The sequence below is a fragment of the Aspergillus niger genome (assembly GCF_000002855.4).
Source record: "Aspergillus niger supercontig An01".
NCBI classification, from domain to species: Eukaryota; Fungi; Ascomycota; class Eurotiomycetes; order Eurotiales; family Aspergillaceae; genus Aspergillus; species Aspergillus niger.
In genome coordinates, this window is record NT_166518.1 from 2,180,016 (window position 1) to 2,193,839 (window position 13,824).

Consider the following 13,824-nt stretch of genomic DNA (forward strand, 5'->3'; position numbering starts at 1 on the left):
CCCAGAGAAGATGTATCTTGCCTCAGATAGTTAAATAGTGGAAGGTTAGAAGCGTAGTATGAGTGGCAGATGGGTATGGCAGCTTGAATAATCGAGGCGAACAGAAAAGAGGGGTATCTATTAAAAGCTGCTGCTGACCATTGTGAGCATCACCATTGATGTCTTTTCTAGCTAGTAGCTTGCATGTTCAGTCCTTGCAGTGAACGGATCCTGTCGCGAAGTCTGCGAGCTGCAGGTGCGGAAGTGGATACGTTGATCGTGCAGGTCCCTGAGATTGATGTCATCCGATAAGGCAAGCACTTTTTAGGCGAACTTCCGGTGGATGATCTCGGGGTCTTCGTGCCATTCGTCTGCGCTCACCCACATCTGTTTTAAGGAGTTAGTCAAAGGTTCCTTGATGTAGGGCGACAGAATAGAAACCTACCTTCCGGAAGGTGCTCAAGCCAGCAAGAATACCACCTCCGATCCATGTCGTGTACTTCCGTTCCGCGGGAGCAGAGATTCGGATCTTCATATCCTCCACGGCCAGACGCTTGATCTCGCGCATCAACCGGTCCGGGAAATTCTTGCACAGCGTTGATCCACCAGACAGAACGATATTGAGGTAGAGAGACTTCCGCAAGTCGAGATCCGTGCGGGTAATGGCGTCCTGCACGATTTGATGTACACCGGGGTACTCCAAGCCAATAAGTTCCGGATCGAAGAGGATCTCGGGGGCGCGGTAGCGTTCTTGTCCGATCTGTCATGGTTTGCCATTAGCCCCATTCAATCCGATCAGCAAAACCTAAGAGAAGAAGTAGGTACCTTGATCTTATGCCCATCAGGCAGCGCATAGTCGACAGACTTCGTCTCCGACTTGTGATAACTATTCATCCAGTCTTTCTCCTCTCGCTTCGGATCCAGCGAAACGTAGCACACCTTCTCCTTGATCATGCGGACGACCTCCTTCTCCGCACTGGTATGCAGCACATGTCCGTTCTTTCGTAACAGTAGTTGCAACTGCTCCGTCACATCCCGACCCGCCACATCAATCCGCCGTATACTGTTCGGGATCGCGAAACCTTCGAACACTGGCACCGCATGGGACACACCATCCCCTGAATCGAGGACCACACCTGTTGTCCGACCGGACGCGTACAATGATAGCACAGCTTGAATCGAGGTGTACAGCGCAGGAACGTTGAATGTCTCGAACATAATTTGGGCGGCAGCGTCGCGGTTCTTGCGTGGGTTGAGCGGTGGCTCAGTCAGGAGCACGGGGTGTTCCTCCGGCAGCGTTTTCAGCTCGTTCTCGTACACGTAGTGCCAGATTTTCTCCATATCATCCCAGTCTGTTACAATTCCATGTTCCAGAGGGTAACGAATCTTGAGCAAGCCGCGCAATTCCTGAGCTCGTTGTCCGATAAAGACGTCGCCTTCGAGACCGCCGGCCATCACCCGCGGATGTTTGGGCCGGCCCACGAACGAGGGGAAGTAGCAGGAGGGGATCTCTTCACCGGCAAAGCCAGCGCGGATGGTCCCGCTGCCATTGTCAATGACGATCGGAGCGTTGTGGAGGGTGGCCTCTGCCATTGCGTGGGGAGAATGTTGGGGATTGGGGATCGGGGAAGAGGGAGGAGAGATCGAAGGGCGCGGGTGTTTTGTTGTCGTCAAAGGCACGGAGAGGCCCCGCGGCCTGGTCGGTTGCTGGGCGAGGACGCGGAACTCGAACGATGTCGCAGGACTTTTCTCTGTGAAGTGCTGGAGCTCGATTGCTCTTCTGCAAGGTCACAAAGTAGAGCAAGCCAGGCCGGAGGGAAGGATAGCTGCGGGTTGTTCTGCGCGTATGTTTTTGGGGTCGAGGAATGGGAAGCACAGACCAGCGCCGCTTCAAAGTCCCCGAATCCCAACTATAGCTCTATCTACAATTCATCATAACAGGGTAGAATGCTCATCTTACTTGCCTCACTAGCCAGTCAATCATTAAAGATATGAATATGTTTGATTCCTTCAATCATACCAAATGGATCGGCTACTCCTACAGATACATTGCCAATAACCTATATCTAAGCGTTTGTTAAGCCACAATACGGCGGATTGCCCAAGACACTGGCGACTCCAGTCCCAAGATCGTTTGTTTTACCTTCCCTAGCTTTTCAGTCTTCAGACCCCTACTGATTGAAGACTCACAGCCAGATACCAGATGACTTCCATAGTCGCGATAATTATAGTCGTACCACATGGTGGCAGTTTCATCCCATACAACTTACAGTTGAATCGCTATCAATGCGCCCGGTAGACTGGATGCGGCCGGTGCTAGTGACAAAAACCCAAAGGCGACTTCAATCTAAGAAGCCCAGTTCGTCAGACATCACGCTCTCCAGCGTTGGCTGGCGCCGCTGGCTTACTCCACACACAGGCGGCCAAGCCAGCATCTGGGCTCGCAGCTTTTCTGCATGAGCGAGTGCGCTCGATATTTCCCTGGAGGAGTGAGCTCGTCAACATCACCCGACCCTAAAGACTGGAAAAGCAGCGTACCAGTAGTTGCTGGCGACAACATATCCCTGCTCTTGCAGTTCCCGTGCCAGTTCTTCCTGGTGATTATCCTTCAGGGTTGGGTTTGGTACAACAACAAGCGGCACACCAAGCCGTAATGCTCCAAGAATACTTCCCGATCCTAGACCCAAACCATGTCAGCCACCTCAATCAGGCATTGGAGATACAATAGACATGGGCATTACCAGCATGGCTGATGATTAGTCCCCCGACTCGACCCTCAGACGGATCAGCTCGAGTCAAGCCCATCTCCTCGTCTAGTCCGGCCTGGTTGAAGTCAAATCCGGCAATCTCAAGTCCATGTCGGCTTTCACTGTCAGGGGGGCATCTGCTCTGAAATTCATCCCAAAGAGCCTGGCCGTCCTTGCCATATTGCAAAAGTAGGTGGGTAAACCCTAGTTTCTGTAAAGACAGCAGACACTGGTCCGATAGTACCGACTGAAGAAGAAGATGAAAAGAAGCTGTAGCACCCACAGTCACGAAGCACACCTTCGTAGTGGCATTTGGTGGGAAAGGGGACGGCATGATGGTTAGTAGGCGGGTGATATCCCGCACGGAACAAGACTCCAAATGTGGCCGATCTTGCCAACCATATCAGTCCCTAGGGAATATAGTCAGTGCCGTAACATCCACAGACTGACACCCAGCATGGCAGACACTGGATGGAGTTGGCGCGGGAAGATGCAAAGGCAAGTACGAAGTTGATAGTAGCAGTAGTAAGTAGTTCCAGCCAATTGTTCGGCGGTGAAAGGCACTGCCTTCCCAAAACAGTTTAGTGGCACGCGGCGATGGAAGGAAATGAAAAACATCCGCCGAACTTCCTCCACTGCGCCTCTCAATCCCAATATCCCCAGACTTTCCCCTCCCCCAATGGCCTCAGTAGCTCGGTCGCTGGGCCGCTCGGCCTTCTTTATGGCCCGGAGAGGGCCTATCGTCACCCCCTTCCGCCAATTCTCCGTGACGCCCATTTCCCTCGTCTCTGAAGATCCGCTCGTCCCTGAGGAGCCCAAGCGCCCTCGTCCGCAGGACCTGCCCCCGGCACCCGAATACTCGCCCGATTTCCTCTCGAAAGAGGAGCGGGAGCAATATGACTTGATGTCTCCGGAAGAGCGACAGGAGTTCGACGAAGCGAACCGTGCTCTTGTTTCCGAATACAACGACCCCGAGGCCCGTGCCGCCATGTTCGCCGAGCTCGACAAGGAAGTCTTCCAGATCGAAAGACAAACATATCTGCGATTCGAGGAACCGAAAATCAGATCGAACGGATTCTGGGCGGAAGACGAACCAGACGATTTGGCTCTCGTCGAGGACGGTGATGAGGATTTCAACGATGACGAAATGACGAGCATGGCCTACGCACAACTCGAACAGCATCGTGAAATCAGAGAATACGCTCGAATCGCCGCTTGGGATATGCCATTGCTGAGCAGTACGCAGTCACCCACATACCACATAGTCTCCCCTCCATGCCAGACATGATCCCTTTTGCTGATAAACCGCACTAGAGCTCGCCAAACCCTTCACTCTCCCTCCCGAATCTCACATCCTCCGCTTCCGCTACACGACATACATGGGCGAGCAGCACCCCGCCGAACCCAAGGTCGTCGTGGAGCTGTCGTCCAAAGATCTGACCCCCAAATACCTCACCGAAGCGCAACGCCAGACCTTCCTTAAACTCGTCGGTGTCCGCTACAACCCCCAAACCGATATTGTGCGCATGTCCTGCGAGAAATTCCCGCTTCGCGCCCAAAACAAGCGCTACCTTGGTGACACCATCAAGTCGTTGATCAAGGAAGCGAAGGAGGGTGACTCATTCGCCGACATCCCTCTCGATCTGCGTCACCACAAGCCCAAGGTTACGCGCCGCTTCCCTGAGTCCTGGGTTATGACGCCCGAGCGCAAGAAGCAGCTGGAGGCCACTCGTGCTGAGAGACAGCGTCAGCAGCAGGAGCGGGTGGACGGCAACAAGGTCGTTCTGCAGGCGGCGCGGACCCTGCCGGCTTTGAACCCTGCGTTGAACGCAAAGGCCACGGAAGAGCGGGAGAAGGTTGCGGTGAAGGTCAATGCGAAGGCTCAGAAGAAGAGGGTTCGGTGAGCCGAGCTTGAGCTGAGATGAGTTTTGAAGGGATTTCAATGGAAACAAACACCACACCACACCTCACTTCACCATGATCGTTATAACTTACGAGAAACGGGGGGAGTATGTCCATATGGTAACCTGATGTGTCTGTTTGAGAGGGTATACTGTAGTATTTTCTTTGACCTGTATAAGCTCAGACAAAACAGGGCGGCGCATATTTCGCACGGTTGTATTAGACACTTTATCTTATGTCAATGTATTATATCTCATTCATCGTTAACTGGCACTTTACTTACTTTCTTACCTTTATCGATCCCGACATTGTCCGATCGTACCTAACCGCATCGGATGAACATGAACTGGTCCTCAACGGCTCTCTTGATTTTAATTTCCATATATTATTAGGTTTTGATATGTATCTGATACTATAGACATGAGAAATGCTATAATATCCAGCATACCAAACCGTTTGAACAAAGAAAAAACCAGAGGAACAGAGAACGCAAGATGGTAAAAACACACAGAAAAGAAGAGAACACAACAGCAATCGAAACCCATAATTAGCACATGTAAAAAGAATCAGAGGACAGAAGACAAAGCAGACCACCGGAACCTTCAGCACAGAACCTCGATTGTGAAAGTCTGACAGTCCGCCGTGCCTTGCGCCGGTTGTATGTATCTTGATGACCACTCCTTCCCATTCCAACCTAAACCGAGAACGAAAGGAGAGACATCTGGTCTGGGCACAGATGAGAACCAGAGAGAATTAAATGCCGATGGCAATAATATAATTACCTGGCATCCTTGAGCCATCCACACCTGCCGGACTCATCAACGTTGTAGGTATATTTAGTTCGACTAGCAGTCGTTCCCTTCCGTGTCGTGTATCATATCATAAAGGATTGAGACCTTGTATAGTTACGCCTCATATTTACTTGAAAATGGCTTGAGCAGTGCAAAAGTACCCAAGCGGCGGGATTGGTTGGACGGCCGGGCTTTAATCATCGTCCTTGGTGCCCAGGCCTAAGAGGTCACCTTCGGAGGATCCGTCAGACGACTTACGATAACCTCTCTTGGTACCGATAGCGCCGAAGGTCGCTTTGTGTTCATTTTTATCTTTGTGTCGGTCGCGAACATGGTCAGGACTCGAGTCCGAAGATGCAGTGCCGGACTGGGTTAAAGGGGAGGCACCGCGAGTAGCCGGCTCGGACGCGCTATCTAGGGCAGACCGGATGTTCGGGCTGGCCAAGGCCCCCGGGTGGTCAATCTTGGAAATAGGAGATCCAACGCTCGGCGGAGCAGTGCCATAGCCTCTATGAGTTCCACTGAAGGCATCTACTTCGCCTGCTTCAGGTTCGGATTCCTGCTTCGGGACAGCAGGCCGGGGCTGATACAACCGGCGGGATTTTTGTGCCTTCTTGGAACGAGGCTTGTAGAGGGAACTACCGGCCAGCAGGTACTCCGAGCTTCCGGACATTGGAGCCGGCATCAGAGATTGTATACTGCGGACGAAGTCCTCGCGCTCGTTGTCATTGACATTCGCAAAGGCGGCGGTGCCATTTGAGCCGGTCAGTGTGCGTACCTTCCCGGGCGCAGTTTCCACGGACGTATAGCTGGGGTATTCTGGCAGAGGGTCAAAGGATAAAAGGTCCATTTTCGAGGAATTCTTTGCTCCGTGCCTCTGAGGAACCTGAGCCCTGGCCGGTCCTGCGGTTGTATAGACAGGCCGTGACGAACCAGGAAGTGCAACTGGTGAGTGCTGAATAGCATAATGAGTCTTCTGCCGAGACTCCTTCTCAATATCAGAAATGTCTGAAATTACATTTGTCGCGAGGCGGGATGGATTGTGGACCGCTCCGAAACCGCCATTGTCCGCCAGTGGCAGAGCATGGCCGATTTGATGACGAGGATGAACATGCCCATTCGGTAGCAGGCTAGGGATGCCGTACTTCTCACGGTACCAGCGGGGGATGTCACGGAGGCCAAGCTTCTCAAGCATTGCCGGGTCGCCGGGCATCTCATGTTTGTAAAGGCACCCTATGGTCATGTTAGTGGTCATACTACACAATCAGACACCTGAAAACTAGCCTTGCTGCTGATAGTCACACTCGCCATGGCGAATCCAGTACGAACAGTATTCTTTCTTGGTATTGTAGTGAGGTCCCTGATTGAGGGTCAGTTATTCGCCTTTTCTTACCCTAAATCTCTGCAGTGCTACATATTAACACTCACCTGCCTGGAACCCACATTGCCAGCGATACCACCGCCACTATTTGGCACCAACCAGCCGTTACTGGACGAACTGGGTGCAAACATGCCGCGAGAAACGCCATGCTGTATTAACGATGTAATTGCCAAACGCTCGTTTGCCGGAAGACACTCATCAGATAGGACTCTCATCAACGCGGCCTGTAAATCGGAGTCACGGGTGCGGTATCCGGTCGAATTTGTGGATGTTCCTCGAGTGGAAGCGGGGCTAGCTCCTTCAACGACATAGGTCTGGGGTCTCGTTTGTACAATCCCAAGGCTCGTCATTCCTTGCGTCTCACTAGCTGCTAGTACACGGGGAGCTCCACGAATCGAGATGTGCGAGGGGAGCTCATCCACAGCGATAAGGGGGGTGAAGGTGCCATTAGGACGAGTACAGAAGTACTGAGGATGAATCGCGGAAGACATCATGGGTTGGCAGCATAAACTGCAACCAGGGATTTGGATAACGTCTCGTGTAGAGATGGGGTGTAGGTAGTGATGGATCCTAGCTTCAAGTGAAGCGGTAAGCGGCCAAGGGGAGGGGAGAGATGGAAAAGAGATGAAGGTGTTGAAGAGGAAGCCAAAGAATCAAGAGGTAGGAGGGAGAGAAAATAAGGTCGACGGTAGGCGAGTGCGCGTTCCGGAGCGCGTGGTGAATAGCTTCGGTGTATGAGCCAGAAAATTGTCACTACCATTCACTGAAGCCGGCAGCGGGCATTGGATAACAGTAATGACGCGGGAAATTTGGAATCACAAGGACAAATTCAAGCAGAAGAACTTAAATATAGATGATTGCATAATATATAAGATAAGAAAGCTTATACGGACAATGCCATTAAAGGTAAGAAAGGAGGGAGGGCATCAGGTGCAGGATACAAGAGATTATTCGGGAGTCACCGTAAACACCCTCAGCTAGAGAAAGGAAGGTTCCGCTAAATTGCAGAGCAGACATCCAAAAAGGTAGAAAGGCAGTAGGAGAGTAACGTGAAAGAGCCCCCAAGGCGCTTCAACACCAGTCCCCGACTTCAGTCCAGTTGTGGCTCAATTCCGCCAGTGTTTGTCCGATGATGTTGGCCAGTACAACATCCGGCTCGGATGGCTGCAGCCCTCCCACTTTGGCACACATGCTGTTTTGGTCTGTCTTGTCGGTTTCGCTGGGGACACAGTGCCCCATCCTTGGAAGTTGGAACCCTTTGACAGCCATTATATTGTTCCCTTTCTGCCATGATCCCTCCTGTATCCCGTGGACTCCCTTGTTTCCCTGTGATGATTGTCAAAGGCGGGAAGCTGCCAACATCCATGTTGGCAGTATACATGGTTTAACCACTTTGCATTGTATTTTCGAAAGCTGTGATACCGTTGGAAGCTCCCATCCTCTGTATGAACCAAGTCGATCACAGTTCTTCATTCTTTGAAACATTGATTGCCGATAAAACGTGGCGATACAAACGGCCATATCAGCCATTGGTGTTGGTGACATAGCGACACCAACTGCCCAGTAGATCAACAGTAAACGGCCTCCTGTGATTAGTCAAATAGAGATAGAGTTGAGACACAATGCCGATATTCTCTATACTTACAGCCCTATCAGCGATGGTGCGGCTTTTTCACCAAGACCATTGTGCGACTCGAGAAATGTTGGCATCTTCTGGAAGATAAGAAGCTATCCCACAAGATTTGGTGGGGGTTCCGGATATAACCATCTCGTCAGGTTAGAGGGGATTTGGTCTGCTTTAAGTGTAAGTATATCAGCCAGGGGTCCAGTGAGGAATGCGATGACAGCTGCAAGGAGGGAAATCGACGGCGGGAGAAACCGAAAGGCCACAACAACATGTGACCGATTTGATTTGCAGCCCCAAAGGGAAAGTGCCTCAGGTTCAGTTCGGATAATTCCAGTCATGCCAATGATATTATTGGATATGATGTCTATGTATCACTCAGTATGTACATGCATCCATAGCGATGCAAGATTGCAGCCCGTACGCCCAACAATGCCGAGAGGAATCCCCGTATATGCCTTTACGCCATGCACCATCCACTCCTTGCCGCCTAAATCCTATCTATACTCCATGTCCCGAATATCCATAATGATTAGGAAATGGCTGAGAGGCCCCCCACGGTGGCTGTTGATAGGTCGACTGGCGTGTGCCATCATTTGTGGTAAGATCGATTGTGGAGGAGTTGGTCGCGCCAACGGCACTAGGTACTTCATGTGTGGTCTGTGTGTTGTGTTGTCCGGTAAGATCGATCATCGGAGAGTTCGTCGCCACAACGGGATTAGCATTAGAATTGGTGGTGGGTATGCCATGGTTTGTGAGACTCGATGCAGCCTTACTGGCCTGCTTCCTCTTACGCTGTGCAAGGTCTCCACGGATCCCATTTAGGTATTTCTTAGCTAGCTGGACAAGTTCACGGTCCTCAGTGCTCTCTTTCAGGGCAGCAAGCATTCGGGAAACTTGAGTATCCGATCGCAAATGCGGACATGTACGCGAATACCCATAATGGGCGAGTCCGCACAGAGGGCAGTGTTCGACGCCGGCCATCTTCAGGCGGCAATGTCCAACCACGTGGACCCGATTGCATGCTATACAGGGTGGCCCCTGATGAGGAACGGGCTCTACGTTCCCATCTAGCGGGGGCGGTAGGTCCTGCTGTGGGACGCGTTGAAATGCATGCACTGTGGCATTGTTAGTTCACCAGATGACCTTACTCGATGCAAGGGCGCCCTCACCTTTGGACGTTTTAGCGACCTGACCCATGTCGTCGGAATCTAAATCGGGTGCAAAATCAGATTCTGATTCCATTGCGTCGTCCGCTCTAAATTCCCTGTCACTCTCCGCCTGCTCACGAGCAGGGCGGTCTTTGTTAGGCGACAGCTCCATTAATGCGTCGTTCGCGTAATCAACAGCAGTCCGTTTACGTTTCCCACGACCAAGGGTTTCAGCTTTTCGTCTGGCTTCCTCGGCAGCTGCCTGCTCTCGCTCCCGTAGGATCTTTTCCCAAACATCTGCACTTGGCGCAGGCTCTTCCTCCACGTTCTGCAGTTGATCCTCGAGATTCTGGTTATCGTTCGCCCAAACCCGAGCAAAACTAAATTGATTACCCTGATTGCTGTCATCGGGTGTGCTAGCTTGCTCGGCTTGACTGCGGTCAAGAAGCTTGTCAACCGATTCGGAATCATAGCGCACGTCGCCAGAGTCATCGTCATCAAACAAGGCCTGAGCACCGTGCCGCAGAATAGTCTCCAGGTCTCGTCCATCGTCTTCCTCCGAAACCATGCGGTCAATAAGGACATGGTCGAGTACCATTTTCTTCTTGCCAATCTGCATGATCTTCTCTTCGGCACTTGCCCGGGTCATGAGCTGAAAGACGAGGACCTTGTTTTTTTGTCCTATGCGATGAGCACGGGACAATGCCTGCATATCCTGATGTGGGTTGAAATCGGGATCCATGATAATTACAGTATCGGCGGTAGCTAGATTAATCCCAACCCCACCAGATCGAGTTGACAGGAGGAATGCAAAGTACGGCGACTCTTCGGCGTTGTATGCATCAATCGTCTTCTGCTTCTCAAGCGATGACATCCTCCCATCGAGGCGAAGATACGTTAAACCGACACCTTCCAGAAAGTCTTCGATAATGTCCAAATTCTCGAGGAATTGACTGAATATTAGAACTCTGTGGCCGCGGTTCTTGAGTTTTGGCAGCATAAGTTCCAGTAGCTGGAACTTAGCAGCTGCATCCACCAGATGCCGATGCGATACGGCCGCGTTGCTCGTTTTCTCTTCAATCGCCCTACTGTAAACAAACGGGTGACACAGGCATTTCCGTAGCTGCATCAGAATATTGTTTAGATTATGTTTCTCAGTTTGTTTCAGGGCACGAGTGCCTTCTTTCCTCTGGAAGATCGCCTTGATGAGCTGAGGATTTTTGGCCAAAATAAATTTGTACAATTTCTTCTGCACCGTAGTCATCGAAACAGGGACGATAATCTGCGCCACCGGGGGGAGAAAACTGAGAACTTGAGCTTTTGTTCGTCGCAGAAAGAATGGACGGATCATGTTATGTAATTCAAGTATATTCTCCGTTGATAGATCCCCATACTCATTTTCAAGGTCATCTGCCCTCTTGGACGGATCGCAGAATTGCAACAAATTGAAGAGTTCTCTAATGTTATTCTGGAGGGGAGTGCCCGTCAAGAGGATCTTGAATGGAAATCTGATTCGCGACAATGCATCGTAAAGTTGACTTTTGTCGTTCTTTAGCCGTTGCCCCTCGTCCACGATGAGGCCAGCCCAAGGTACTTTCGATAGCAGTCTCCGGGATGCGTCGTCGACCAGGGTTTCGTACGAAGCTACGACGACGTGACACCGAAGGCTAGTATCGTCATCAGCGAACATTTCATAATCTTGCGCTAACTTCCGAGAGAATGCTGATCCATAGTATGTGACTACCCGCAGTGAGGGAACCCATGTTTTGATCTCCTTCCGCCAATTTGGACACGTCGAGTTTGGCACAACGATCAAGAAAGGCCAGCATTTATGATATTGAACGAGGGTTGCGATTAAACCGATAACCTGAATTGTCTTACCGAGACCCATTTCATCGGCCAAGATAGCGTTTTGCTGTTTGTACCACATGTAGTAGAGCCAGTCAAGCCCGTCCTTTTGATAATCCATAATCTGCCCGCCTGTCATTGTCTCTGGCTGCCCACTTTTGACAACATTGGAACTGAAATTTTGCTTTCTGACATGAGCAATACGCCGTCTCAGGTTGTCTTGATTGGGTATGTGAGTATACTCCCTTTTGACCCAGTCTTCGTATGCAGCTCGGAAACTCTCCCACCTCTCGGGGTTGCTGCTGCGCTCGGGGGGCGTGTCCCAGGTGGCCTCCTCATACGGTAAACCTTTGAATTTGACGTACATTTCTACCACATCATCCACACGTGCAACATCTTCTTCGAAGGTATGTTTGCGGCCTGTATCAGGCGAGGCGCTGGAATATCTTACATCAAAGACAATGTCCACCAGCAAGAAGTCCTCAGGAATTGCTTCCTCGGCGGTCATACAGGGTTCTAGGCTTTTATCTGACCTCATAAAGGCACGTCGCATGTGATGATTCACGAAGCCCCAAACCCAGCTGCCCGGCATCCAGGTAGTATGGTTGTAGGATTTGTTCTTCCACTTGATGAGGTACTCCCTATCTGCTGCCTTCGCGGCATCTGACTTGTGGACTACAGGGCGCCATGCGACTATCGCGCCAACCTCTCCAGGTACTGACGCACAGCTCTCACACTGCCATGTCATATGCGTTATTTCGGATAAGTGTTCAAAGTGGAAGCCTCTGCGGCATGTGGTGCAGCGGAAGAGCAGATTCTCGACGTCGTTGACCCGAGACATGTCAAAGGGCGTTATAGGATCTTTACCACCATTCTGCTGCCGGAGTTGTTGTTCCTGCTTTGGTGTCAGACGCTCCCGGATCGGTTTTGACATATTCCCTCTGATATTGCATATCGAACATCGGCCTTGATGTGGGTTGGAGGGGTCCTTGGCATGAGAAATGCCCAGACAGCGTCGACACTGGAGAAGAAATAGGTCTTCCGCTACTTTGGTGACCAGATGTTCTCGCGCAGAACGTGGACCGAGACACCCCTGATGATAGGCGCTCGTACATCCTTGACAGAACACCAGAGGACCTTTCGTGTAATCATCCCCAATAATGTGGCAGACTTCGCATACGTTCCTATGGCGTTGGCGAAATGCATCATGCTCTGGGACTTTGCGGAAGAATTCCTTGGCCCCAAAGAACTTCTGCATCCGGGGAGCATCTTCAGCATCTGAGATGTCATCCTCATTCCTCTCGCGCAAGCTTTTCTTCTTCGACTTCCGCGTCCTTGTAGAATGCCGTGTGCCTTTGGGTGCACTATAATCGCTCTCATCGGAAAGCGAGACGACCGAACGCGTGTTCTTGTCACGGCGTCGCAAGACTCGACGCTTCTTAGAGGTGGCTCCAGAAGAAGCAATTATGTCCTCACTTGAAGGCGATCTCTTTCGTCTCGTGCGGCGGGTTCCTTCGTCACTGCTGATGGCCTCAAAGAATGCAGTGAAACCAGATCGTTGACCACGTGTAGCGCGCCGGGAACGCCTCATATCGGGTATATCCGAGTCAGAAGAGGAAGACTGTTCTTCGGAAGGGATAGCTGAAGCTGATCGAGAGGAGATATAGTGATCTGGTCCGTAGTTGAGGAAATTGGAGAGAGACTCGGGTCCGTTCTGGAGGGATTGGAGTTGCGCGAAGGACATCTAAGGAAGAAGTAAAATATAAGCGATGTGACAGAGAGGTGAGAGCCAAAAGAAACCGATGAAAAACTCACCGTTTCAGTTTCACCACTCTGCAGCTTCACTTGGTAGCTCAGTCCAGCATCTACCTCGGATATCTCGCTAATGACATAGCGGACATCAAAATGTCCGGGAAGGAAATCGTACTGCGACAGGTCACTGGTTGAAGTCGCAGGAATTTCAACCATAACAGAAGGCTCGGATTTCGATTGCGGTGCAAGCTCTTCTTCGCGACCTGCTGTGGGATTGTTAAATTTGGCGAAGAGCTCCTTCACCATATCTCCATCGTTGTCAGCGTTATCCGGCCCCTCGCCGCTACCGAGCGTTTGTAAAAGGAGATCCATGATGTGGAGCTTAGGACAAGTACAACAACAGAATACTAAAAACAAACGCTATTCCAAAGCAAATTCGCATAAAAGCGAGCGTTAAATGAGCAATATGCGCATCAACATAATTGCAGTTGGACCCCCAATTCCCAAGCGGGTGATAATGAGATTCCAGACTCGCGCGTTTCCCCGACAAACGCGAAATTCCGTGGCGGAGCAATATTGATGCGCTTATCTTATCGGGCGGTGAGGAGAAAAAATACCCCCAAAAGGCGGAGATCGTCGTTGCATGAGG

General features: G+C 51.1%; 7 protein-coding genes across 7 annotated transcripts; 2 read left to right on the forward strand and 5 right to left on the reverse strand.

The window, feature by feature from the left end:
- Window positions 1-303: 303 nt before the first annotated feature.
- On the reverse strand, window positions 304-1,572 carry An01g09100 (uncharacterized protein; the record flags this gene model as incomplete). Its single annotated transcript, XM_001389294.3, has 3 exons — window positions 304-366; window positions 425-739; window positions 805-1,572. 3 exons carry the CDS (start codon window positions 1,570-1,572, stop codon window positions 304-306), a joined length of 1,146 nt encoding a protein of 381 aa, XP_001389331.1.
- Window positions 1,573-2,245: 673 nt separating this feature from the next.
- An01g09110 (uncharacterized protein) lies at window positions 2,246-3,060 on the reverse strand (the record flags this gene model as incomplete). Its single annotated transcript, XM_059750331.1, has 4 exons — window positions 2,246-2,326; window positions 2,388-2,460; window positions 2,518-2,656; window positions 2,721-3,060. The coding sequence occupies 4 exons, from the start codon at window positions 3,058-3,060 to the stop codon at window positions 2,246-2,248; spliced, it is 633 nt and encodes a 210-aa protein (XP_059603278.1).
- Window positions 3,061-3,183: 123 nt separating this feature from the next.
- An01g09120 (mitochondrial 37S ribosomal protein mS35) lies at window positions 3,184-4,954 on the forward strand (the record flags this gene model as incomplete). The annotated part of the gene is made up of 4 exons (XM_001389296.3): window positions 3,184-3,228; window positions 3,307-3,964; window positions 4,041-4,626; window positions 4,822-4,954. The coding sequence occupies 4 exons, from the start codon at window positions 3,184-3,186 to the stop codon at window positions 4,952-4,954; spliced, it is 1,422 nt and encodes a 473-aa protein (XP_001389333.3).
- A 276-nt stretch (window positions 4,955-5,230) lies between these two features.
- On the reverse strand, window positions 5,231-6,632 carry An01g09130 (uncharacterized protein; the record flags this gene model as incomplete). Its single annotated transcript, XM_059750346.1, has 3 exons — window positions 5,231-5,322; window positions 5,411-5,434; window positions 5,651-6,632. 3 exons carry the CDS (start codon window positions 6,630-6,632, stop codon window positions 5,231-5,233), a joined length of 1,098 nt encoding a protein of 365 aa, XP_059603279.1.
- A 66-nt stretch (window positions 6,633-6,698) lies between these two features.
- An01g09140 (hypothetical protein) lies at window positions 6,699-7,291 on the reverse strand (the record flags this gene model as incomplete). Its single annotated transcript, XM_001389297.3, has 2 exons — window positions 6,699-6,779; window positions 6,848-7,291. 2 exons carry the CDS (start codon window positions 7,289-7,291, stop codon window positions 6,699-6,701), a joined length of 525 nt encoding a protein of 174 aa, XP_001389334.3.
- A 133-nt stretch (window positions 7,292-7,424) lies between these two features.
- On the forward strand, window positions 7,425-7,801 carry An01g09150 (hypothetical protein; the record flags this gene model as incomplete). The annotated part of the gene is made up of 2 exons (XM_059750359.1): window positions 7,425-7,530; window positions 7,674-7,801. 2 exons carry the CDS (start codon window positions 7,425-7,427, stop codon window positions 7,799-7,801), a joined length of 234 nt encoding a protein of 77 aa, XP_059603280.1.
- Window positions 7,802-7,871: 70 nt separating this feature from the next.
- Window positions 7,872-13,547, reverse strand: An01g09160 (uncharacterized protein; the record flags this gene model as incomplete). The annotated part of the gene is made up of 7 exons (XM_059750365.1): window positions 7,872-8,126; window positions 8,223-8,386; window positions 8,477-8,513; window positions 8,814-8,882; window positions 8,932-9,513; window positions 9,571-13,167; window positions 13,239-13,547. 7 exons carry the CDS (start codon window positions 13,545-13,547, stop codon window positions 7,872-7,874), a joined length of 5,013 nt encoding a protein of 1,670 aa, XP_059603281.1.
- Window positions 13,548-13,824: the final 277 nt, after the last annotated feature.